The sequence below is a fragment of the Myotis lucifugus genome, unplaced genomic scaffold (genome assembly GCF_000147115.1).
Source record: "Myotis lucifugus unplaced genomic scaffold, Myoluc2.0 scaffold_28, whole genome shotgun sequence".
NCBI lineage: Eukaryota > Metazoa > Chordata > Mammalia > Chiroptera > Vespertilionidae > Myotis > Myotis lucifugus.
The window spans coordinates 9,924,098-9,949,778 of NW_005871076.1; the positions used below are offsets into that span (position 1 = coordinate 9,924,098).

Below are 25,681 nucleotides of genomic sequence, written 5' to 3' on the forward strand. Positions count from 1 at the left end.
CAGCGGGCGATGTTGCGGCCTGCGCCTTGGCGCCTGGTTCCCGCCCCTCTTCCGGTCTGGCGGCCGCCCAGGGTCGGCTCCGCAGTTGCGCAGCTCGTGCCGCGGCCCTCCCACCCCTCCGCGCCTCGCCGCCTCCTGACGCCTGGCGTGACGTCACCACGCCGGCGGCCGCCATTACAGAGAGCCGAGCTCGGGAGCTCTAGTTAGCTGAGGAAGACAGCGGCCAGCGGCCGAGCACTGCGGGGAAAGCCAGCGGGCCAGAGCCAGCGCCGAGACACCGCCAGGAACCACACCAGTACCTCGGAGACCGGCGGCGGCGTGTGCGTGTGGCCCGTGTGCGGGCGGCGGCGCGGGTGTAGCGCGGAGCGGCAGCCTGTTCGGGCGGGTGGCATCATGGACGAGAAGGTGTTCACCAAGGAACTGGACCAGTGGATCGAGCAGCTGAACGAGTGCAAGCAGCTCTCCGAGCCCCAGGTCAAGAGCCTCTGCGAGAAGGTGAGCTACACTCCGGCTGCGGGAGCCGCCGTGGGCTGAGCCCGCCGAGAAAGGGGTGGCAGTGGGGAGGGTGCAACATGGCGGAGGCCGCCCGCCCGGGCCCCCGGCGCCTCCCAGACCGGGGTCCGGCGCGGCGCGGTCCGGCGGCGATTCCCAGGCGACCCGGCGCCCCCTGCCTCTCGCGCGGAGATGGGTTGTCCCTGCCACTGGCGCCTAAAATGGCGCCGTTCACCCCACTCCGAGGCTTCGGAGCCTCCCGGCCTCGGCGTCGGACGGGTGCTGGGGGAGCGGAGACCCCGGGTGGGGGCGGTTTTGAGATCCGGGCAGGAGGCCTTGGGTTCAAACGCCCAGAGACAGAGCCTGAGACTCTCCTGTGAGGTGGGCCAGAGGCTTTTCCCTTGGACTCAGGACTGAGTCTCAGCTCCAAAGCTGTCCAGAGGGTCCCCCCAAAGGCGAGCTTGTAGGCCAGACCCCGAGACCTATCGAGGGGCCCCACTGCTTTAGTGCTGTCCTAGGGGGATTGCGCCAAATTCGCCGAGCAGTCATGTCCAGTCTTTTTGTAAAGCGCGTCTTTTAAGAATTTAACAACAAATCTCTTAACCTAGTTTCTACGAAGGTCATGGTGGTAGATATAGGGAGGCATATAAGTTCTTTTTCATCGTTGGAAGAAATGGGAGAATTGGTTGAATCATACTGTATATGGAGTTTTGCGATTGGAAGTCAAATGTCAGTTGAATTTATGATTTCTATGCTGACCTAAACTGGGTAAGTGGGAAATCTTTCTCTAAGCTTAACGTACTTGGCATTTTGCCATTTATTTTTTTTAAATGAGCAATATCAACTGTAAGAGCACCAAATTTTATATCCTGGCTCTTTGTTAGGAAAGTTGCTTGTTTGTATTTTTTGGCTTTAAGTGGTAGTAATAATAATAGCTATCGATTGAGCGTTTACTGTGTTGCGGACTTGTGCTTACAGATGCTGAAAATAGGATCTTGTAGTCCGTTTCATTAGTCCATTTTAGTTACCCTTTTTTAAAGTGAACTTTGCAGCATTTTATTTTAATACAGAGTTGTGAAATATTATGTTATCACTTTGTATTAGTGAAGGAAGTTATTACAGAGCAATTATGCTGACTTGTTTGTGGTTTGATGTGAAAATTAGGTTCATGAGTTTGGCCTATATACCCCTAAAATAGGCTTTTAAAGAAATTATGCTATAAATAATTGCAGTTTAAGTGAGGCAAATTCAGATTTATCCCAAACCCAAACAAAACTCTCCTAGTTAATGAGGTGGCACATCATCCATTGGAGCTGCATTGTAATGGTAGCTTCTTGATCCTTAATTCCCCTGCATCAAATGAGGATGGTGTTTATTTTAAAGATGTACAAATAAGCTTTTCAGAATTATTTAGTGTATATTATTAGGTCTTAATTTATAGGTACCATAAGTGATTATTTTAATGACTTTTAGAGTTTAGTACTTTACATAAAGACTTAGTCAGCAGTTGGCTAGATGACTAGTCATTTGTGTAGAAAATATTGGAAGAGAAGTAATGATGTAATTGGAAAATCATGGGACTGCAAAGTTAGACTTGGGCACTAGTGAATAATTGTGACTGACCTTGGGGCAACCACTTCACTTGGTCCATTATCTTTTTTGAAACATCGATTTGTTGTTCCCCTTATTTAATGCATTCACTGGTTAATTCTTGTATGTGCCCTGAGCGAGGATTGAACCCACAGTCTATTGGGATTATGCTTTAACCAACTGAGCTACCCAACCAGGACCCATTTTCTTGTCTATAGACTTAAAGCATGTTTAATTTGAGATCATACAGTTTCATTTTAAATGAGTGCTTTGTGTTTAAATATTGAAAACCTACTGAATATCCAAGATTGCTTCCTTTTATGAGAGGAATGGAAAACAATGCAGAATATGTTTATTCTCAAGGAGTCTGAATCTAGTTGGAAATCAGTAGTAAATGGACCACAGAAGTAGAGGGTTTGTGTTGGAGACTACAGACGAAATATTTGATGCTTAGGTGGGGTGTATGAAGCTTGGTGCATCTAGTAAATGTTCGTTGTTTTCCACATTTTTGTAAAACTAAGATGAGTGAGGTTAATCAATTTATGCTTAGATCTCTGTTGCTCATCCAGCCTGTCCAGATTTTAATTCTCAGAGCCAAAAAGATGGGAAATAATATTTGTAGGTACGTTTCCAAGAAATGGATGAGCCTTTTGGGGGGATACCATCACACAGCCTTCCTATTGTCTTTAGCTTGTAAGTATTTCAACTTTTGGTATTATTATTTCCAGACTAAATTAATTTGAAGGCAGTTTTTTAGGTATGTGGGATGAGTTAGGATACGTGACTTGAAATGATCTTTTGTACAAGTCTTCCTAGTAGAACAAAAATTCCCTTTTCACTGTTAATATTTGTATGGCTAATAACCCATCTGGTGAAAGCTTCATTTTTTAAAAATCTTGAAGGAAATTTTTTTTTCATTAGTACAATAGTTTTTTATTTTATGAAAAGATACTTGTTGGAAATAGCTACTTAGTAATAGTTGATTATTTCTTTGATTATGAGAAGGTATGATAATTTTAAAACCTTTTATATATCTGAAAATGCCTGATCTGAATGAAATACTTAAAGTAGTAAAGATCATCATAAGAGATTATTGTAATTTTTAAAATGCAGAGGCCATTATTATGATATCTCATCAACATTGAACAGTGGTAGGTGTTCAAATGCAGAGAATCCAAGAGTGAAAATAGTTTTATGTTATTAACAAGTCAAGCTCCTCTACCCCTCAAATGTGATTAAGGGTTATATCAAAGCCAAGGTGCCCTAACTGGTTTGGCTCAGTGGATAGAGCGTCGGCCTGCGGACTCAAGGGTCCCAGGTTCAATTCCGGTCAAGGGCATGTACCTTGGTTGCGGGCACATACCCAGTAGGGAGTATGCAGGAGGCAGCTGATCGATGTTTCTCTCTCATCGATGTTTCTAACTCTCTATCCCTCTCCCTTCCTCTCTGTAAAAATCAATAAAATATATATTTTTAAAAAGCCAAGGTGGTTGTGTGTGTGCAGTATACCTTGTCATTTTGGGATCATAATTTGTTGATTGTTTAAAAATTTGTGGTAAGTGAGTGTAGTTTTGTGTCAGGCACAATTCTATAGTCAGTAACATGACTACATCTGTGTAATTGGACTGGTATATTTCCATCTACAGATGGGAAAAAATATTAGTGTCAACTTGGCTTTTCACATTAACTACAGTAAACAGTCTTTTATTATATGACTTCAGCAGTGGTTTAATTTAGGTATGATTTTTGGCTTTGTGCTTTCAGTTCTTACCAAACTTGTAGAGAATGTTGTTTGATAGCCAGATTTTTTTTTCTCAAAGCAGTTCTTTAACTAGGTATGCTGTTTTCCATTGCTCTACAAGCACTATAAATAAAATACAGTCATTAGGCTTCACTTAGTATTTAACCTTTCTTACGTGAGTATATAGAAAACAAACCCCTTCTTTCTAATTAGATGAGCTACAAAATATTTGACCAAAGATAAATTATTTTATGAAGTGTGTAATGTGTTTTTTGCTAGTCTGTATATGTGTTTGGTTTACATTGTTTGGTTCATTTTCATAAAAGTAATATGAACATTGAAAACAGTTGGCAGGGAAGCATAATACAGAATATTATATTCATCATACTTTACATGCATAGTTCTCCTAAGTTTATGTAACAGTTATTGTCCTCAATTATAAATAGAAACTAGAGGCTCAGGAAGGTAAAGTTATTAACTGCAGAGGCTAAATTGAGATTGCCTAGATTTAAGGATTCTAAGACCAATGTTCTAGCCTTGCTTCACAGCCCCCTTTTAGATTCTTAGGTAGTGTTAATAAAAGATGCAGGTGAATTGAGGCCAGACTGAATTGTAGAATCAACAGCTCTGTAAAATAAAGCATTACTTTTATTTTGATTGTTTGAAAGTTCCCTATTCCTGTCACATACTGTTGTTTCACTGTGTCCTGGAGGAGTAAACAATAATTATTCTTCAGTTTTGGATGTGGCTAACTGTATTCCCTCCTCAAATAAGATTAATGAGGTGAAAACTCCAGTTTATTTTCTATGTATTCCCAGATAGTATAAATTGTGATCCATAGACTAAGCTCTGAAATATTCTAATAAAGCATAACTGACATTATTGTTCCTTACAGTGTATAAATTGCCTTTTTATCCTCATAGCTTCCACAGTCAAAGCTGTTTGTGCCTCTTTGTTTCATGATCTTCCAGGCAAAAAGCAGTAATGCAGTTAGTTTTGAGTTGACTTAATGAGGAAACACCGAAAAGATGAACAGTCCTACTATTCAGATACACAAGTTCTCCAACTCTCTTTGTTTCAGAGTCAAGAGTTCTGTGTCTACAAATATTGATAGTAGTGAAACGCATGCTGTAGAAAGAATGATGAGCACTTCAGGAGTGTATGGGATAATATTTGCATCACCACTCTGGTGTTCACACTTTTTATGACAGCAGGTATTTCCTTATCTCATAAGTCACATGGAATATTAGTTTAGTTTAGAGGAGTTAAGCTCGGAAAACCAGGAGACATTGGATTTGGGTTGAAGAAATGGTAGGCAAGAGTCTTTTTTTTGGGAAGGTGCTTAGGAGAGATAGGAAAAGTTTTGTGTGGCAAGGGACCCGCCCCCCTTTTTTAAACTCTTTTCTACTTGGTCCAGTTCTCTCTTTTCACTTTTTAAACATTTTTTTATTGTTTAAAGTATTACATATGTCTCCTTTTTCTCCCATTGACCTCTCCCCATTCGTCCCCCTTCCCCCCAGCACATGCCCTCACCCCCTTACTGTCTGTGTCCATGGGTTATGCTTATATCATTTTTTTTCTTTAATTCATTTCCTATTACCATCCTTGTCTGAAAAAATCCTCAACCTATACTCCTACGCAAGTGAAATCTGAATTGTACTAGAACTAGGAAGGGGAAAGATTTCCTTTTGTTTTAAATAGCTTTTCTCTCTACTTCTGGAGCAGAAGTAGTAGAAGAAGCTGAAGTTGAGACTTATGGTTTGTCAATAAATGGCTAGGGTCTGAAAGAACTATAAAGTAACAACCTGGGGTTAATAGCTTACTTTCACAATACCAAGTTACTATTGCCTAGTTATGTATTGGTATTGTGGCTTGGAATGGATGAACAAGGCAGTGACAGAGAAATGTGTGTCTAAAGTTTGTACGTGACCAGCTGGCCAATTGCTCTGGCATCACTCCCTGTCCCCACCTCTGCCTTAATCATTTAATTACTACTACAGATTGGAATTTTTACATTTATGTTGTTGGGGGGGCTGAAAGAAGCTTGAGAACCTTTGTTCTAGAGTGCCCTGGGAAACAGTTTGTTTATTTAGCAGCTAGAGTCATATACAGAAGTGTAGTTGACAAAGGTTCTGGAGTGTCATTTGATTCTATTAACGATGTGACACTGTACATTTGTTCTTGGAATTCATTCAATCAAAAATTTTAAGCCCCTATTACATGCATTACTGGCTTTCAGTATTTAGCTTTGTCTAAATAGCATTATCACAGGGATTTGTTAGTTTTCTTTTTGTTCTTTTTTTTTTTTTTTTTTAATCCTCTAGGGAGGATATTTTTCCATTGATTTTTAGAGAGTGGAAAGGGGGGGGGCAGAGAGAAATATTGTTGTTTCTCAGTGAGAGAAACACATTGCTTGGTTGCCTCCTGCACACGTCCTGACCAGGGCCCAAGCTGTGGAGGAGCCTGCAACCAAGGTATGTGCCCTTGACCTGGATCAAACCCGGGACCCTTCTGTCTGCAGGCCGATGCTCTATCCACTGAGCCAAACGGGTTAGGGCTGCTTTTTGTTCTTAATAGCAGGGTTTCAGATTAGTCAGAAGGTTGAACTTCTGTAAACTATATAGGAAAGGTTTTAGAACAGGGGTGGGCAAACTTTTTGACTCGAGGGCCACAATGGGTTCTTAAACTGGACCGGAGGGCCGGAACAAAAGCATGGATGGAGTGTTTGTGTGAACTAATATAAATTCAAAGTAAACATTATTACATAAAAGGGTACGGTCTTTTTTTTTTTTTTTTTTTTTTTTTTTTTAGTTTTATTCATTTCAAACGGGCCGGATCCGCCCGCGGGCCGTAGTTTGCCCACGACTGTTTTAGAACATTTGTACTAGTGGTGATCGAGGGAATTTTATTTCTCTGCACCTATCATTTGTAAATTAGTAGTAATGCCCACCATCTATTTTGTTGTGTGGCTCTGACTTTTCATTAAAAGACTTTTAAGAAGGACTTTAGAATGGAGTAGAATTTTAGTGTTAGAAGGAACCTTAAAGACCTAGCCAGTGGTCGGCAAACTCATTAGTCAACAGAGCCAAATATCAACAGTACTTCTTCAAAATAGACTCGTCCAGGCCGAAAACCGACTTCTGTGCATGGGCCACGAAGTTTCAATCGCACTGTACGTGCTCCGGCACATAGTATTTTGTGGAAGAGCCACACTGAAGGGGCCAAAGAACCGCATGTGGCTCGCGAGCCACAGTTTGCCGACCACGGACCTAGGCCAAGTCATCTTTTACAGATCGGGAAGGAAACAGACCCAGAGTGGTTGAATCTAGTTTTATGATCAATTGTTGTGAGAATTTTTTAATAAACTATGTATGTAGCAACATTTCTCAGCTTAGTAGATTAACGTTTTTTCCCCCATGCAGGAATGATTGGGAATGTTTAATTTATGCACATGTGTAGGTTGGTTAGTAAAGATTGAGGTCAGATATATGGTTTTAAAGAAAATGATCATTTATTTTGGTTAGAGATGAAAATGATTATTTGAAGCTTAATCGTACAGATTTTAATCAAAGAAGACCGAATTGTTTCATAAAATATTAGAACCATCTGTTTGGTATAATTAATGAAAGACAAGTAGTATAAAAAAAGGTTTGATAATTGAAGATAACTAACATAAATTCATTTGCTTCCAGAGCTAATATGCACTACTTTATGTATCCCACCAAAGTAAAAATCTAGCCATATATATTAATTTATCTTAAAACATAATTTTGCATAGTTATGAAAATCAAAGAAACCTATCTTTTATCTTTTTTAAAGTAGCAAAAAGCAAAGTGAAATTCTCTTAAGATATTGAAAAAAGTATTCTTGCCTACAAATTTAATTATTTTGCTGTAAATTAAAACTTTAAATTAAAAATTTTAAAATGTCTTGACTTGTTTAACTGAAAAGTAAAATTCAAAGATTGCATTTTTCTCAGCTTCTCTTATGCCTTTATGGCTATATTGGTGAAGATGTATGATTAGAGTGTGAAATGTTAAATTTACTTGAACTAGAGTTCCAATGAATATTGGAATTAATAATCAGATTTTTTTAAAATATATTTTTATTGATTTTTTACAGAGAGGAAGGGAGAGGGATAGAGAGTTAGAAACACCGATGAGAGAGAAACATCGATCAGCTGCCTCCTGCATGCCCCCCACTGGGGATGTGCCCGCAACCCAGGTACATGCCCTTGACCGGAATCGAACCTGGGACCTTTCAGTCCGCAGGCCGACACTCTATCCACTGAGCCAAACCGGTTTCGGCAATAATCAGATTTTTAATAGAAAAAATTCATAAGATCATCACCCAACTCTGTGATTACTTGAAGAGTATGTGTGGACAATTTGTATAAGAGGAGAAATAACTGGTAGTAAATAAACATGGAATAAAAAGTTAGAAATCTTAAAGGGAAAGTGCCAGTTAAATCAGGAGATAGCATTTTATATCAAACTAGAGGCCCGGGGCACGAATTCGTGCATGGGTAGAGTTCCTAGGCCTGGCTGGCAATCAGAGCAAATCTGTGGGACTACCGGCAGGGCGAATGGGGCACCCGCCTTGGCTGGCCTAGCGCCGCCTGCTCACCGGCCCTAACCCCCGCCAGTCGGGGGCCTGCAGGCTGGGGGCAGCTCCTGCGTTGAGCATCTGCCCCCTGGTGGTCAGTGCAGGTCATAGCGACCGGTCGTTCTGCCAATAGGTCAATTTGCATATTGGGCTTTTATTATATAGGATAGCTGAGCATGTTGCATAACAAGTTGGGCATAATCTGGTGTGAATGTGTATGTGTGCGCACATGCACGATCCTGCATGCGCTACACACAGGCCCAAACCATTAGAAATACAGGAAGAAAAGGTTTACACATATATAACTTTTCCAGTTAACATCTGCAAACATAAATAATGATCTCAGTTTATAAGTTTATTAGGGCCAGAGCAATTGACCAGTGTCTCTTTACTGCTAGACTTACGGGCCATAAATTGCAGATGAATTTGTGTCCTTCTCTTCTCTCATTCTCCTTGTCCAGAGACATTTTGATGTAAAGTTGCAGTGCAGCACCTCCAGGCAAAGGTAATGTTTTTAGATAAGTACTTGGTTGCTCTGAATTTTACTTATCATTATAACCTATTTAATCACAGAAGAACCCCTACAAAGGTTGAGTTCAAGGTTGCATACAATAACAGGTGATCACAGTTTTGAAGTCTGAGATCACAGATTAAAAACCACTGGTATACCATTTATATAAGACGCTGATTGTCTCTTAAACTATGTATTGACTCCTCGTAAACATTAAAAATAAAGTAGTGCATCTAGGACAATCAGTTGCACAATTCACACAGCCCTGAAGTTTTTCAGTGCCAACTAACAGTTGGTCATGAGACGCAAGTGAACTTGAGATACTGTCCATTTTTTAAGATTCAGTCAGAATTGGCTAAACCGTTGGATCACCTCTGCTTATGTAGGCTCTGTGCTTCCCCTCTTTCCCTTACAGTTTAGTGTTCTTATTGTTTTGGTTGCACATGATAGAATGCTTTTGATCGCTTTGCAAATCAGGAAAACCAATGATCTAAGACTATGACAGGATCTTTTTTTTTTTTTAAATATATTTTATTGATTTTTTACAGAGAGGAAGGGAGAGAGATAGAGAGTTAGAAACATCGATGAGAGAGAAACATCGATCAGCTGCCTCCTGCACACCCCCCCACTGGGGATGTGCCCGCAACCCAGGTACATGCCCTTGACCGGAATCGAACCCGGGACCTTTCAGTCCGCAGGCTGACGCTCTATCCACTGAGCCAAACCAGTTTCGGCTATGACAGGATCTTAAGTAGGTTGATTTGTCCATTTCAGTTTGCTGGTTGGTGGGCCCCTCTAAGGACCTTCATTTTTCCTTCAAGTATTCCAGAAGATGAGTCAGCATCATCCCATCTCTCTTTTTTTTTTTTTTAAATTGAATTTATTGTGGTGACATTAGTTTGCAAAACCATACTAAAACTGGAATGTCCAGCCCAGTATATTTAAAAATCACCCACACAACAAAGTTTCTACAGGTCTTCACAAAATCTGGAATTTCCACAAGATGTCTGATCTTTATAATCCAAGCAGTCATCCTTGAAGTTAAACTTCCAGGAGGCAGTTTGGTCCTTATAATCCAAGCAGTTAAGTAGTTGAATTAAAACCAGGCTTGAAGCTACATATCCCTGGGTGGAAAGAGAAGCTGAGTACTGATTGAGATGGCTGGTGACTGTAGTGGTACCAATAGGTTGTGTGTGACTTCTGGTCCAGGAAGCTGGTGATGCAGAGGAGTCAAGTAAGATCTGTAGTCCATGCATGCCCCCAAAGTAGAAAGTTGAGCTGTTATATTCTTTTTTTTTTTAAATATATTTTATTGACTTTTTACAGAGAGGAAGGGAGAGGGATAGAGAGTTAGAAACATCGATGAGAGAGAAACATCGATCAGCTGCCTCCTGAACGCCCCCTACTGGGAATGTGCCCACAACCAAGGTACATGCCCTTGACCGGAATCGAACCTGGGACCCTTGAGTCCGCAGGCCGACGCTCTATCCACTGAGCCAAACCGGTTAGGGCACTGTTATATTCTTGACTATAACCTGAAACCCCAGTATAGGCTATGGGCTATAGGTCATGCATGCAGGAAGAGAAGGTGGACAAGGGATCTGACAGTGGGGAGATAGAAGCTGGACTCCAGATAGATACAGGAGCACTGCTGCTGGAAATGGTTGGAACTGGGGTGCTAGAGGGGTGAGTGAATTGGCCACTTGCTCCACTCTCTGAATTCACTTTCTGGGCTGGAAATTCCTTTTGGCAGGTATCACTTTTTTTTTTTTTTTTTTTTAACCTCCATTCTGTTGCTGCTGCTGGTGGTGCTGCTTAGCTCTTTGATTCTTAAACTGTATTCTGGTAGCCCATCAAGGAATTCGGCAAGTCTATGCCAGAAATGGTCAGATTCAGCCCATTTATTACATAAGGCAGTTGCTTAAGATAAAGCATCATGCTAATAAGGTTGTTAGGACACACACAGTCAGTCCAAATGGTGAGTGGGTGAGGGGGGTAGAATCCAGCTAGAAGGTCTTGCTTCACCCAGGGTAGACAGATTCAGGGCCCTTGGTGGGAGCGTTTGGAGTGGTGGAACTAAGTGAAAAGCTTGCTTACTGCTTCAGAGGCAGCAGCAGCTCTTCCACATTCCACCACTAACAAAAAGCATAATCCTGTTGTATAGTACATATGAAACTAAAAAATACTATCTTGCTCTGTAATCCCATCAATTGAAAATATTCTGAAAGGAAATCATTCGGATAACAATAATACGTGCATAAGTCTGTTCAGGAGGATGTTCTACAGCAGTTTAAAATGATCACTATAATGCTGTAGGAAATTGGGTTAGTGAATATGAAATATTAGAACACAAACGAGATGTTGACCACTTATAGATATGAGGTCTGTATGTAGGTAAAAACTGGAAGAAATGAGTGGTTTTGTTGCTGAGGTAGGATTATGACAGTCATATTCTTAAAGTTTTTCCACTGAAATTAACAATCTCAACATTTCATATTGTATTTTTAAGTGTTTGCTTGATTATAAGTGGTTGGTGCATCTGTTGGTTCATGTTTTTTCTCTTTTGCTTCCTTGAAAAATCTTGGCTTGGATGATCTGTGAGGTCTAATTTAAGTCTGCGTTGCTTGTAATTTCATATTATTATGGTGGCTAGGGATGACCTATATCTAAGAATGTCAAGCAGATCTATATAAGTCATTCACCTTATACTTGATTGCTTTATAGCAGGTTGAAATACAGTCTGATTTCTGAATCTGAACTCAGAATGCTGAGAGGATGTTGAAAATAAATTAATATCCCTAAAGGTTGCTTTCCTTCAAGTGATTTTCCAAATTGTTTATTAGGATGGTATAAAATTTAGCTTCACACTGTTACTTGTGATGGTCTCTTCTTATTAATAAAATAGCCTATTCCCATTTTAAATGGGAAGTTTTAAAAAAATATATATTTTTTATTTTAGAGAAGAGAGAAAGGGAAAGGGAGAGAGAGATAGAAACATTCAAGGATGATAATCATTGATTGGCTGCCTCCTATTGGGGATCAAGCCTACAACCTGGGCATGTGCCCTGACCAGGAGTCACCCAAGACCTCCTAGTTTGACACTCAACCACTGAGCCACACCGGCCAAGCTAGGAAATTTTACATCAAATCTTTTTTCCTTGAATTCATTCATTTCATTATTTACCACTTGACTGAATTTCAGTAGGGTTCCAATAAAAAAAAATGAATATGGTGCTAATTACACTATTTTTTTTTAAACGATCTTTTTTCAAATGTTAAGTAGCTGAGACATTTGAAGGTCTGAAAAAATGTTTTAGGGGTTTAGGAGAAGCAAAAAAGTTTGGGAGTGTGTGTGTGTTTTGCTTTTTTGTGCCCATGCATAATTCAGGGACATAGGCTTTAAATTATAGCAGTTAGAATACCAGAGGATGAGACCTGCCAGCATAGCTTAGTGATTGAGTGTCTACCTATGAAACAAGAGCTCATGGTTCAATTCCCGGTTAGGGCACATGCCTGGTTTGCAGGCTCGATCTCCAGTTAGGGGTGTGCATGAGGCAATTGATCAATGATTTTCTCTCATCGATGTTTCTCTCTCCCTCTTTGATCTTTCATCTCCCTCTCCCTTCCTCTCTGAAATCAATAAAAATATATTTTTAAAAAAGAAGAAAAAAATGCAAACCACTAGATACACTAATAAGTCCACTTCATAGTATCTTCTTTCAGGAAATGTGCCTTCATATGTATACAAGGGAGCAAATACTAGGATATACATGCAGCTGTCCCCTCCCCCAGAGTATTATCTTCTATCTATCTAGCTAGCTATCTAAGTATCTAGTCTATATATATAAAAGTGTCCCCTTAGGAGTTCAACCTGGAGTTTGATCGCTCGCTATGATGTGCACTGACCACCAGGGGGCGGCAGCCAGAAGGCCCTGATTACTGGCCAGGCCTAGGGACCCTACCTGTGCATGCATTTCATGCACCAGACCTCTAGTTCCTCAGATAATACTCCATGTTCAATGTGAGAAATTAACCAGGTGTATATATGTGCATTCTGAACTCCAAGATATATTGGTAAGGAGAAAAGCAGACTGCTGAACAATATTGTTTCTAGTTTAAATATGCAGTTATATTTCTTTAGGCTCATAACATGACTTAAAATGTGTAAACAAGGTTTTGAAAGGATATACATCAGAATGCTATTGGTGGTTACTCTGTTCAAGGGGGGCAGTGGGGTTGTGGAGAGTGGATGATAACTTTTGAAAATTTCTTTGAAGTAAGGCCTATCATTTCATTCATAGCTATTTTCATTAGTATGTAGACATGGTATTAATGCCAAACAGTAATAGAATATGTCTAGTGAACTGCTTTTTAGTAATAAGAAACCAAGGAAGGTTGGAATTACACTAGTGATGTGGATTATATGTATTTCTTTAGAAATATCCCTTTTTGAGGACAGTGAATATTTTTCTACATTTAAAAATGTTAGGTCAAATTAATAATTTTGGATGTCAGTGGTTGGTGAATGTACTGAAATAGGTTCCAAAATGTTTAGAGACTTGAAAATAGTGGTTCTTAAACTTGGCTGCACGTGAGAGCACCAGTATGGGGTGGGGAAGGGAGACTTAAAAAAATTATTGATGCTTGAATGAAGTGCCTTCTACATCTCAGGCATTGTTTGTTCTAGCAAGGTGCTGTGTACACAGTTGTGACTAAAATGAATCTGGTGAACATTGTAAAAATTGTCAGTTTGTTGCATGAAACATAGATTAGAGACAGGAAAATGAAATAGGGAGGCCAGCATAGTAATCCAGGAGAGATGATGGTGGCTTGGGCCAGGATAGTAGCAAAAAAGATAGAAACAGATAGATTTGAGATATGTTTTGGGAGGAGACTGGGCAAGACTTGCCTGTGGATTGGTCCTGGAATACTATTGGCCTTTAAGCGCTACTCCATTTCAGATACCCACAATACCACATTTCATAGCCCCTGCCTCTGAAATACTACATTCACTCATCAACTTTGCTGCCAGTGGGTCTTCGTTCCAATACCCCTTTGTTTTTCAGTCTATATCCATGCTTCTTTCTCCTCCTACATTTCCTACTTCGAGTGACCAACTATCATGGTTTGCATGGGCACAGCTGAGGCATTTCCTGGGATGCAGGATTTTCAGTGTTAAAACCAGGGTAGTGGGTTACCCTACCTCCACCCCAGTCCACCCTCTTCTTTACTCTTGTGTGTTATGCTTCAGTCATGTTAATTTTTCCCTCTTTTAGCTCCTGGGACATTTTTACAAGCAATTGTATCTGCCTGTGTAGGACCTCCTCCGATGTTCTACTTTAATCCCCTTTGTGGAACTCACTCACTCATTTTTTGGATCTCAGGCTCAGTCAGTTTTTCTAGCTGTCCCGGGGACTGTGATCCTAGAACACTGCTGCTTACTCCAGCATGTCTTAGCACTTGGCCCTTTTGTAATGATCATTTTTTAAAAAAATATTTTTGTTGACTTCAGAGAGGAAGGGAGAGGGAGAGTTAGATAGAAACATCAGTGATGAGAGCGAATCATTGATTGGCTGCCTCCTGCATGCCCCCTGCTGGGAATCGAGCCCGCAACCCGTGCATGTGCCCTTGACCAGAATTGAACCTTGGATCTTTTGGTCCACAGGCTGATGCTCTGTCCACTTAGCCAAACCAGCCAGGGCTGTAATGATCATTTTTATTGTCTGTCTCTCCTGCTCTACTGTGTGCTTTTTGAGCTGTCTTGTTTGTTGTGATAATCTTATTTAAAGTGGCCTCCACCAGTTACTCTCTCCCTTTCATGGCATTTAAGAGTCTGTACTCTGTTGCTTAGATACTTGTTTGTTGGCCTGCACCCCCTACCCTACCATGGGAATGACATACATTGTTCACTGTACCTTCAGTAGCTAGCACAGAACCTGCCTGACACATAATATCACTCAGATAAATGTAGCAAATGAATGATATCTTCCAGTGCTCTTTACAGTTTGTGGTATATAGTAATGGTCAATAATTGTGTTGAATGAATGAAATGGTATTGAGAGATAGATTATGTTACCCTTAAAAGTAATGTTTGAATTTGTGACTATGTGGAGGAATGCTGTCAAACAGTTTTCTAAAAGCAGTATAAAACCCATGTATATTGAATAGGCACAAACTGTAAAACAAGAAGCTTGTATTTTGGTATACTGTAAAGTATAAAAAGTATATTAACATACAGATAAAATTTTAATGTCTTTCAAAAATTAAAGTCAAGCAGGACTAAGAAACCTCTCCTCATAGCCTGGGTTCCTGGAATGCCAGCATTATAGTTAGAACTCTAGCCGGCTTGGCTCAGTGGATAGAGCGTCAGCCTGTGGACTGAAGGGTCCCGGGTTCGATTCCAGCCAAGGGCGCATGCCTGGGTTGCGGGCTCAATCCCCAGTAGGGGGCGTGCAGGAGGCAGCCGATCAAATGATTCTCTCTCACCATTGTTGTTTCTCTCTCTCTCTCTCCTTCTCCCTTCCTCTCTGAAATCAATAAAGAAATATTTTTTTTAAAAAAGAACTCTAAAACTAAGGAATTAGGTACCTGAATGTCTTGCTCCATTTTCATTGATCTTTATACAGCTACTAATAATATAATCTCTTTAGTGTTTACTTAGGTGACAACTATTAGGCCTAAAAACTCTTGATACTGATGAGAGAAATAGGGCTGTGCATCTTGATACGCATTTGGTTTTGGATTCAGGGGAGAGATGACCAATGGAACAAAATCTTGCCCTCATATAATGGGATCATAATTGCCTGCAATTTCATTTTCTACTGAGTTGCGCCTTACACTACATTAAGTGTGAAGAAACATGTATTTGTTAATGTTTAATGTCAAGTGTATTGGTTTATTTTTTTTCTCTCTCTCTCTCTATCTGTAGGCTAAAGAAATCCTGACAAAAGAATCCAACGTGCAAGAGGTTCGATGTCCAGTCACCGTCTGTGGAGATGTGCATGGGCAATTTCATGATCTCATGGAACTGTTTAGAATTGGTGGCAAGTCACCAGATACAAATTACTTGTTTATGGGAGATTATGTTGACAGAGGATACTACTCAGTTGAAACAGTTACTCTGCTTGTAGCTCTTAAGGTAACTTCAATTTTATGTTCAGATATTTTAAACTGAGTAAAACAGTCCTTTTGAATGTTCTTTTTTCCAGAGATTTGTGATTTTCTCTGAATATTAAGTTGTAGAATAAAACTTTAAATTTAGGATTGCAAATATTTAGATTTGGGACCTAGAAATCATAGGTCTATCTGTCTGAGTAAGGGGATGGTATAGAATAAAAACAAAAAGGGTTTTGTGTATTTGTGGGGAGTTTTTTTGTTAATCCTAACCCGAGGATATTTTTTTTTATTGATTTTTAGAGAGTGGGAGAGAGGTGGGAGGGAGAGTGAGTGAGAGAGAAACATTGATGTGAGAGAGACATATCGATTGATTGCCTTTCCACACACACACCTCACCTGGGGCTGGGGATTGAACCTGCAACCCAGGTACATGCCCTTGGCCAGAAATCAAACCTGAGACTCTGTGGTATTCGGGCTGATGTTCTAACCACAGCAACACCAGCCAGGGCAAAAAAAGATTATTCCTTAAGGAAGAAAATAACCTTCGATTATTTGAAAAAATTATTAGAGGGCTGGTCAGATAGATTTTAGATCAATAAATTGGGATGTGGAGGGAATATAATTACCTTTCTAGATACTTTTGAAGTATTTTAAAGGAATGAAATGTCAGTTGTTGGAATGTTTATATCCTTTGACAGAGTAGTTCTATTACAATTTTATTGAAGTAGAAATTCAAGAGGAAAAGAGCTTTATTTATATAAAAACATAAACTGCAGCATTATTTTTAATATCAGAAAGAATTGACCTAAATATCCAACAGAAAGTGAATATCTAAATTATGATTTATCTCAATGGACTAGTTTGTAACCATTAAGCATGTCATGATAATCTAGAACAATAGAAATGATAATTAAAGAAAGCAAGTTGCTTTATATCGGGTATAGCTTTGGGAAATGTACAAAGGTCTGAAGGTGAAACATGAAATGATAAATAGCGTTTAGTATGGTAGGCTTCTGTCTTTCCCATAAAAAAATTGACTTTACCTTTTGGGGAAAAGATTTTATTAAATATGCAGAATGGTGCCGGAGCCGGTTTGGCTCAGTGGATAGAGCGTCGGGCTGTGGACTCAAGGGTTCCGGGTTCGATTCCGGTCAAGGGCATGTACCTTGGTTGCGGGCACATCCCCAGTGGGGGTCGTGCAGGAGGCAGCTGGTCGATGTTTCTCTCTCATCGATGTTTCTGACTCTCTATCCCTCTCTCTTCCTCTCGGTAGAAAATCAATACAGCATATTTAAAAAAATAAAATTAAATAAATAGATATGCAGAATGGTAAAATGCCAAAGACTTCTAATATTGGAGAAGCAGTGAGATGTGGTTTTGGCAAGAGCTGAATTTTAGGCAACTAATATAATGTATGTGTTTGAAGCTACTAGTCTGAATCATGTAAAGTGCTACAGAACATTTTTGGAATCATTATGTTCTGCATCTGTAAAACAAAGGAGTTAGATTAAATGATGGAAACTTTCTGTGGTAGCTCTAGATATTATAAGAGCAGACTTATAAGCTGACCTTAAAGCCCAGGATATGAATCCCAGTGCTCAGAAGGATTGAATATGTTAACTTTAAGAATTCATGTTTGAAGCTGTTAAGGGTTGAATTGTGCCACTACTACTCCCAAATTTCATGTGTTGAAGACCTAACCCCCATTACCTCAAAATGTGACTGTGTTTGGAGATAGGGTCTTTAAAGATGTAATTAAAATGAGGTCAGATGGGGAGCCCTAATCCAATGACTGGTGTCCTTATAAGAAGAGATTTGGACACAGATTCAGAGGAAAGATATTAAGACCGTTGGAGAAGATAGACATTTACTAGCGAAGGACAGGGGCCTTCAGATGTAACCAATCCTACCAACATCCTCTATAACTGTGAGGAAATACATTTGATATTTAAGCCACCCAGTCTGTGGTGCTTTGTTATGACAGCCTATTCTTTATTATGACAAACTAATAAAGGGGGAAGGAAACTAACAAATAGTGATGGAACAAGAGTATCCATTTACAAAAAAAAAAAAGAAGAGGAACTTAGATACCTCATACCATATAAATGGACCATAATTGATCATAGACCTAAATATGAGAGCTAAAGCTATGAATTTTCTAGAATAAAACTTAGAAAATCTTTGTAAACTTGGGTTAGGCATAGATTTCTTAGCTATGATACCAGAAGCATGATCCATTAAAAAATTAATAAGTTGGACTTCATCAGAATTATTTTTGGTCTTCAAAAGACATCACTAAGGAAAAAGACATCACTAAGGAAAATGTATTTGTATTCATATATATATATATATATATATATATATATTTAAAACCTGTTATAACTAAGATGACAATTTAAAGATGGATGAAGTATTTGGATATTTCACCCAAGAAAATATCAGTAAGCACATAAAAAGATGCAAATTAAAGTCACAGCCATTCAAATGGCTGTCATCAATAAGGCTGATAATACCAAGTGTTAGTGAATTTGTGGAGAGATTGAATCTTTATGCATTGCTGGTGGGAATATAAAATGCTCTGCCCTTTGAAAAAGTTGGCAGTTTCTCAAAAAGTTAAACATATCCCTACCATATGACCCAGCAATTATACTCAGTTAGGAATCTACCCAAGAGAAATGAAAATACGTTCATATAAAAATTTACATGGCCCTAGCTGGTTTGGCTCAGTGGAAAGAGCATTGGCCTGTGGACTGAAGGGTCCCGGGTTCGATTCCAGTCAAGAGCACATGCCCTGGTTGCAGGCTCAATCCCCAGGGGGGCTGTGCAGGAGGCAGCCAATCAGTGATCCTCTCTCAACATTGATGTTTCTATCTCTCTCTCTCCTCCCTTCCTCTCTGAAATCAATTAAAAAATATTTAAAAAATTAAAAACTTAACACGCATTAACTTGGGGTGGTAAGCATACAGTACAATATATAGATCATGTAGTAATTTTATTAAACAATGTTACCCCAATAAATTCAATTTTAACCATGTACATTCAAATGATTATAGTAACATTATTCATTGTAGCCCCAAACTGCAAACAATCCAAGTATTCATTCAACTGGTGCATAAAAAATAAAATGGTATGGCCATACAATGGAATACTATGCAGCAATTAAGAAAGACAAACCACTGATCCATATACAGTTGAGCATCAAAAATATTCTGCCTAAGTGAAAGAAACCAGGCACAAATGACTGCATGTTGTGTGATTAATTTATATGATATTTCTAGAAAAGCAAATCAATAGAAAGTAAATCAGTGGTTGGTGGGAGTTGGGAGTGACTGCAAATAGGCATGAGGGATCTTTTGGGGATAATGGCATGATTATAAAGCTGGATTGTGATGATTGTTGCATAATTATAAATTTACCAAAAATTATTTAACAAATAATTTATGAATAGAGTGTTATAGCTGATAATTCTCTTGGTGTAAAATTGGTGGTAGGAGTTTGATTTAGTTGAGATTGGGTTGACAAATACCTCATGGACAAGTGCCTGTAGATGTGTGGTTTCAGTTCAGTGTGATACAAGGATTTGGAATGGGTTTCGTTTTTTGTCTTTTCCCCCAATAAAATTGGAACTCTAGATTTCCCTGTGGAAGGTTTGCTGAATTGTTATTTGGTTTTTGAAGGAGCCAGCATTTCATGTTGTTTTCCATTTTGTTGTTTCAGGTTCGTTACCGTGAACGCATCACTATTCTTCGAGGAAATCATGAGAGCAGACAGATCACACAAGTATATGGTTTCTATGATGAGTGTTTAAGGAAATATGGAAATGCAAATGTTTGGAAATATTTTACAGATCTTTTTGACTATCTTCCTCTCACTGCTTTGGTGGATGGGCAGGTATGTAGGTCTTCTTAAAACTTACATCGCTGATTGTTCAGTATTCTGCTTTCTTAATGTTTAAGTACCAGTAACTTCTTTGTCAACTCACATCCCTTTGGGGCCTCTTTGAAGTGCCTTTGTATCAGGCCCTGAACTATATGTTGGGACTACATCCATCCTCTCAAACTGTTTCTGGACACATCTGGGAGATGTAATTAAGGAGACCATAACAAAATTCTGTGCAAAAGAAGATAATAGTCTGTGGTGAGAGTGAAATCAGAGAAACATTTTCTTGGAGGAGCAGATTGAAGTGGAGTCTGCATTAAGTAGTGATGGTTTATCAAGAAGAAAGGGAGTGTATTCAGTAGTTTAGAGTGGGTTGGGAGAAAGATGGCTTAGAGGAGGTGCAGAGACAAACCTGTTTGTGGCAGAACATAGATACAAGTGGGTCAAATAATGTGGGCTGCTGTCTACGCCTTAGTCCAGAATGTCTCAACTTGTTTTTAGGTGAGGTTAACATAAACCACTCTTTTCAGATCTTCTGTCTACATGGAGGCCTCTCGCCATCCATAGATACACTGGATCACATCAGAGCACTTGATCGCCTACAAGAAGTTCCCCATGAGGTAATGACTTTTATTTGGTTAATAAAATCTTTTTAGCAAACTTCTTGGAGGAAAAAATTTAATTGTAACTTAGTTCATTATATGTATTCTTTTGTTTAATTCTCAAAAATGACCCCATGTGGTGTGAACACTCTTGTCCACCCATTCTTCAGAAGAAGCTAATATAAGGAACCTGCCAAGATCGCCATACTTGTGGGACTGGGCTTGGGACATAGGGTATAGTTTTCTTCAGAGTCTCTGTCTTAATTACTAGACTCTAGTGCCTAACATTGACATTTGTATACTATAGGCAAATTATTAGTTAGGGTTTGTTATTGGGGCTCATTGATGTAGGCTATTTCTCTTAAAAGACATCTGGAAATAGTTTATTTATTTGACATAGATATTTGTAACTGTAAAACCTTTTACTGTTTCCAGCAAACACCACTTAAAAAGAAATAAACCCAAATATTTTAAGTAGTCTTGGATGGTAAAATTACAGTGATTTGAAAGAAGAAAAAGGAAAAATGGGCTCAATTCTTAGCATAGAACATTGACTTTTAGCATACAAATAAAATTTGGGTCCTGTTTAAACTAATTCTAATACAATTCTGTGATTATCAATAAAGTCTGCTTTTGATAAATTATTCAAATCATGTATTAACCGTTTTTGCAAGTCTGTTTAACTTAACTTGCTTTTTTAGGGTCCAATGTGTGACTTGCTGTGGTCAGATCCAGATGACCGTGGTGGTTGGGGTATATCTCCTCGAGGAGCTGGTTACACTTTTGGGCAAGATATTTCTGAGACATTTAATCATGCCAATGGCCTCACGTTGGTGTCTAGAGCTCACCAGCTGGTGATGGAGGTACGTTCTGTTCTTTGAAACCTGATTTGCCTTTTATGTAAACTTAATGAAGGAAGATATTAGGGAGTTTTAAATGAATGATACTAATGAGAACATGTAGCCTGAGCCTTTTCAGTAGGTGCACACTAGAAGTAAAATCTCAAGCTTTGGTCACCATGAAATTCATAGTTAACATGTTTTCAGAGATTCTTTTTTTAAATTTGAGTCAGTGTTGATTAGTAACATTATCTAAGTTTCAAGAGTACAATTACGATATTGTGTGCTCACCACCAAAGTCTAGTCTCCCTCCGTCACCATAAATGTGACAGATTCTTTTTTTTTTTTATTGTCTAAAGTTTTACATTTGTCTTCATTTTCCCCAATTGACCCCCGCGACCCCCCCCCCCCCCACCACCCCAGGATTCTTTTCTACACTTGATCTTAGCCAAAAGGCCGAGAAGCGATGCTAAGGATTCTTTTCTAATGTGTTTTTATTAACCTCAGAGAGGAGAGAGAGATAGACACATCAGTGAGTGAGCCCAGGTTGGCTTGGCTCAGTGGTTGAGCATAGACCTATGAACCAGGTCACAATTTGATTCCCTATCAGGGCACATGCCTGGGTTGTGGGCTCGATCCCCAGTAGAAGGCTTGGCAGGAGACAGCTGATCAATGATCTCTCTCATCATTGATGTTTTTATCTCTCCCTCTTCCTTCCTCTCTGAAATCAATACAAGTACATTTTTTTAAAAAGAAACATCAGTGAGAGAGCATCATCGATCCAGCTGCCTCCTGTATGCCCCCTACGGTGCATTGAGCCCACAACTGAGGCATGTGCCCTAACCAGGAATCGAACCGTGACCTCCTGATTCATATGTCAATGCTCATCCACTGAGCCACACCAACCAGGCTTGACAGATTCTTAATGACAGGATAGTGCTTGGGATTTAAGAGTGGGGAAGTAAGATTCAGGGGGCAGGACAAGAGGGAATGTAATATTTTATTATCTCAATTTTGTTATTTCGTATATTTAATGTGTATGTGTGGAGGAGAGTTTGGGAAGAAATAAACCAAAATATTTTAAGTAGTCTTTTGGATGGTAAGATTACAGTGATTTGAAAGAAGAAAATGGAAAAATGGGCTCAATTCTTAGCATAGAACATTGACTTTTAGCATACAAATAAAATTTGGGTCCTGTTTAGATTAATTCTAATACAGTTCTGTGGTTATCAATAAAGTCTGACTTTGCTAAAGATAGGGATATAAATTTGTGAACGATACTTTAAAAGTAACTGATGCATTTGAATAAAGCCAGAAATGCTAGAGGCATCTATTCTTTTTACCTGAGCAATGGCCGCCTTGGGACCTTGGAACCGCCTGATTCCTGGTTAGGGCACATGCCTTTATAAGGAATGGCCATATACTCATTCTTGGATCATGTTTAGAGTCACCGCAATAAGAGAGGCTGGTGAGACAGACAGTGCTGTTTACAGAAGGCCAGATATTTAAGAAGATGTATTGGTTATTGTTTCTAATTTAAAAAGTGTAGAGCTCAGGAAATTATTGTTGTCTAGAAACTGTTGCTATTTTTCAAGCCTTTTTGAGAGAAAAGTTTTTTTCTTGAGTAACATTTAGTTATGTAAATAAGGGAGTAAAATGTATTTTTATGTCCTTTCTTTTTTCCTTGTAGGGATATAACTGGTGCCATGACCGGAATGTAGTAACGATTTTCAGTGCTCCAAACTATTGTTATCGTTGTGGTAACCAAGCTGCAATCATGGAACTTGATGATACTCTAAAATACTCTTTGTAAGTATCTACACCTGAGTAGTTGATTGCTATTATTTGAATATATAGTTTTAATGGGAGTTTTAAGAGTTGAAAAGCTCATCGCTAAATACATTCCAATTTGATTTTTAAGTTTCCTTTGAAACAGACCTATGGTATTTTGAAATACATCAACAGAAACTTGTGATATATAGGTCCTAATATAAATTAGAACTTTAAACCTACATTTTACTTATTTAGTAGAGCCCATCTTAAAATTGATCTTATAAGGAAGCCTAGTATATAAAAGCATATCCTCTCTGGCTGAAGTTACCTTGGCTCTTTGAGGAGGCATTCAGCTAGAAGACCCTTATTAAAAGCATGATTGAACTATAATTAGTTTTGTTACATTAAGGCAAGCTGAAATTTGATAGGAAAAAATAGTGTAAAGTTTGAAAGAATGATGTTCTTGATTTTGAGTGTCAGTACAATGGTGTCTTCGAGTATAAACAACAAATATGTCTTGTTTTTCAGCTTGCAGTTTGACCCAGCACCTCGCAGGGGCGAGCCACATGTTACTCGTCGTACCCCAGACTACTTCCTGTAATGAAATTTTAAACTTGTACAGTATTGCCATGAACCATATGTTGACCTAATGGAAATTGGAAGAGCAACAGTAACTCCAAAGTGTCAGAGAATAGTTAACATTCAAAAAACTTGTTTTCACATGGACCAAAAGATGTGCCATATAAAAATACAAAGCCTCTTGTCATCAACAGCCGTGACCACTTTAGAATGAACCAGTTCATTGCATGCTGAAGCGACATTGTTGGTCAAGAAACCAGTTTCTGGCATAACGTTATTTGTAGTTACTTTTGCTTTCTATGAGAGACTGCAGATAAGATGTAAACATTAACACCTCGTGAATACAATTTAACTTCCATTTAGCTATAGCTTTACTCAGCATGACTGTAGATAAGGATAGCAACAAACAATCATTGGAGCTTAATGAACATTTTTAAAAATAAGTACCAAGGCCTCCCCTCTACTTGTGAGTTTTGAAATTGTTCTGTTTATTTTCAGGGATACCGTTTAATTTAATTGTATGATTTGTCTGCACTCAGTTTATCTCCCTTCTCAAATCTCAGCCTCATGTTGTTCTTTGTTATTGTCAGAACCTGGTGAGTTGCTTTGACAGAACTGTTTTTCCCCCTCCTGTAAGACAATGTTAACTGCACAAGAGCACTGCAGTGTTTTTCATAATAAACTTGTGAACTAAGAACTGAGAAAGTCAAATTTTAATTGTATCAATGGGTAAGACTGGTGCTGTTTATTTAAAAGATAAATCAGTTGATAAATTTTAGAATTTGTAGAATGCTAGGTAAAGAAAAAAAAAATCAAGTCCATTACATAGTCTCTCTGGTAACTCCTTAACATTCTTCAGGTGAATTTCATGATTTATAGTTCAGATAGTACAATTTATCAGATTGCCAGTGTGTTCTTTGTGGGTTCTTCCTGCATATTAACTTGTTTGCAAGAAAGGAAATCTGTGTGCTACTTCAGTGAGATCGGTCTGTAAAACCATGTAACTTGAGATTTAAGTTTTTTGGGTTTTTTAATAAAACAGCATGTTTTCAGGTAGAGCCACGAAGTAAATAATGTGTCTACTTATTCAGTGCAGTTTCTGGTTATAAATATATTGTTATAAATTAATTGTCTAATTGTAGATACTGTGGGCTTTGGTCATCTAAATTAGAAAGTGTTAGTAATCTACCTGATTATGAAATAAGTAAAGAAAATGCGTTGGTAAGTATAGTAATTTCCTTTAAAAATATATAATTGCTGTTGTTAATTTCTCAGTAACAGATTAAAATAAAATTTTCATAATATTTTAAAAGCTTCTTGTTCAAAAAAAAGATCAAAGACTTCTCAACTAAAAATGAGTATTTTGAATATACTGAGGACTTGAGGAAGTTTGCTTTGGAATGTATGGGTAAAATGAATTGGTAAAATGATGGGCTCATTTCTTAGGTTAAATATCCTAAGCAAAGATAGATGACCTTTTTCTTGGTTGCAGTAGTGTTTTAAATTAAAGTGTAACGTGAATATTAGCATGTAAGAAAGACTTAACCTTAGTTTTGTAGGAAAACAATGGTATTTCTGTGGTATTCGTCCTTGATGCAGAGGTTCTGATTTAGTTTGGAGGAGGAGGGCTCAGGTATACATATTTTTAAGTTTCCCAATTGATTTTAATTTACATGTAGATTTAAGAACTCAGTTTTCCAACTACACATTTAAGAAAATTGGTTTTTGTGGTGGATGATGATGGTTGTGGATTTTGGTAAATAATTAAGATATACCATGTGACTCTTACTTTGTTTCAATAGTGACTTCTACCTGACCTGTATGTAGTAAGCAGTCCCTTAATTTCTACTGTAGTGTGTTCCTAGAATTGGACCTTAAAATTTAGTAATAGGCATGTTTGTTTTGAGGTGGAATCTGTTCCCATGGGTTAAAATTATTTTCATTAAAGCCTTAA

The 25,681-nt window shown here is 38.7% G+C and overlaps 1 protein-coding gene and 1 pseudogene across 1 annotated transcript; one reads left to right on the top strand and one right to left on the bottom strand.

Moving 5' to 3' along the window:
- PPP2CA (protein phosphatase 2 catalytic subunit alpha) lies at positions 1 to 24,783 on the top strand. The gene is made up of 7 exons (XM_006086595.3): positions 1 to 495; positions 15,868 to 16,077; positions 19,773 to 19,946; positions 20,465 to 20,554; positions 21,238 to 21,399; positions 23,066 to 23,184; positions 23,677 to 24,783. Exons 1-7 carry the CDS (start codon positions 394 to 396, stop codon positions 23,747 to 23,749), a joined length of 930 nt encoding a protein of 309 aa, XP_006086657.1. The 5' UTR covers positions 1 to 393; the 3' UTR covers positions 23,750 to 24,783.
- On the bottom strand, positions 9,893 to 10,929 carry LOC111825487 (annotated as a pseudogene).
- Positions 24,784 to 25,681: the final 898 nt, after the last annotated feature.

What these genes read in the sequence shown, in the direction of transcription:
- PPP2CA (XM_006086595.3), top strand. Translation starts at nt 394, where the DNA reads ATGGACGAGAAGGTGTTCACCAAGGAACTGGACCAGTGGATCGAGCAG. An exon ending in CTGCTTTGGTGGATGGGCAG is followed by an intron (nt 19,947 to 20,464) that starts GTATGTAGGTCT and finishes CACTCTTTTCAG; the next exon opens with ATCTTCTGTCTACATGGAGG. An exon ending in CTCACCAGCTGGTGATGGAG is followed by an intron (nt 21,400 to 23,065) that starts GTACGTTCTGTT and finishes TTTTCCTTGTAG; the next exon opens with GGATATAACTGGTGCCATGA.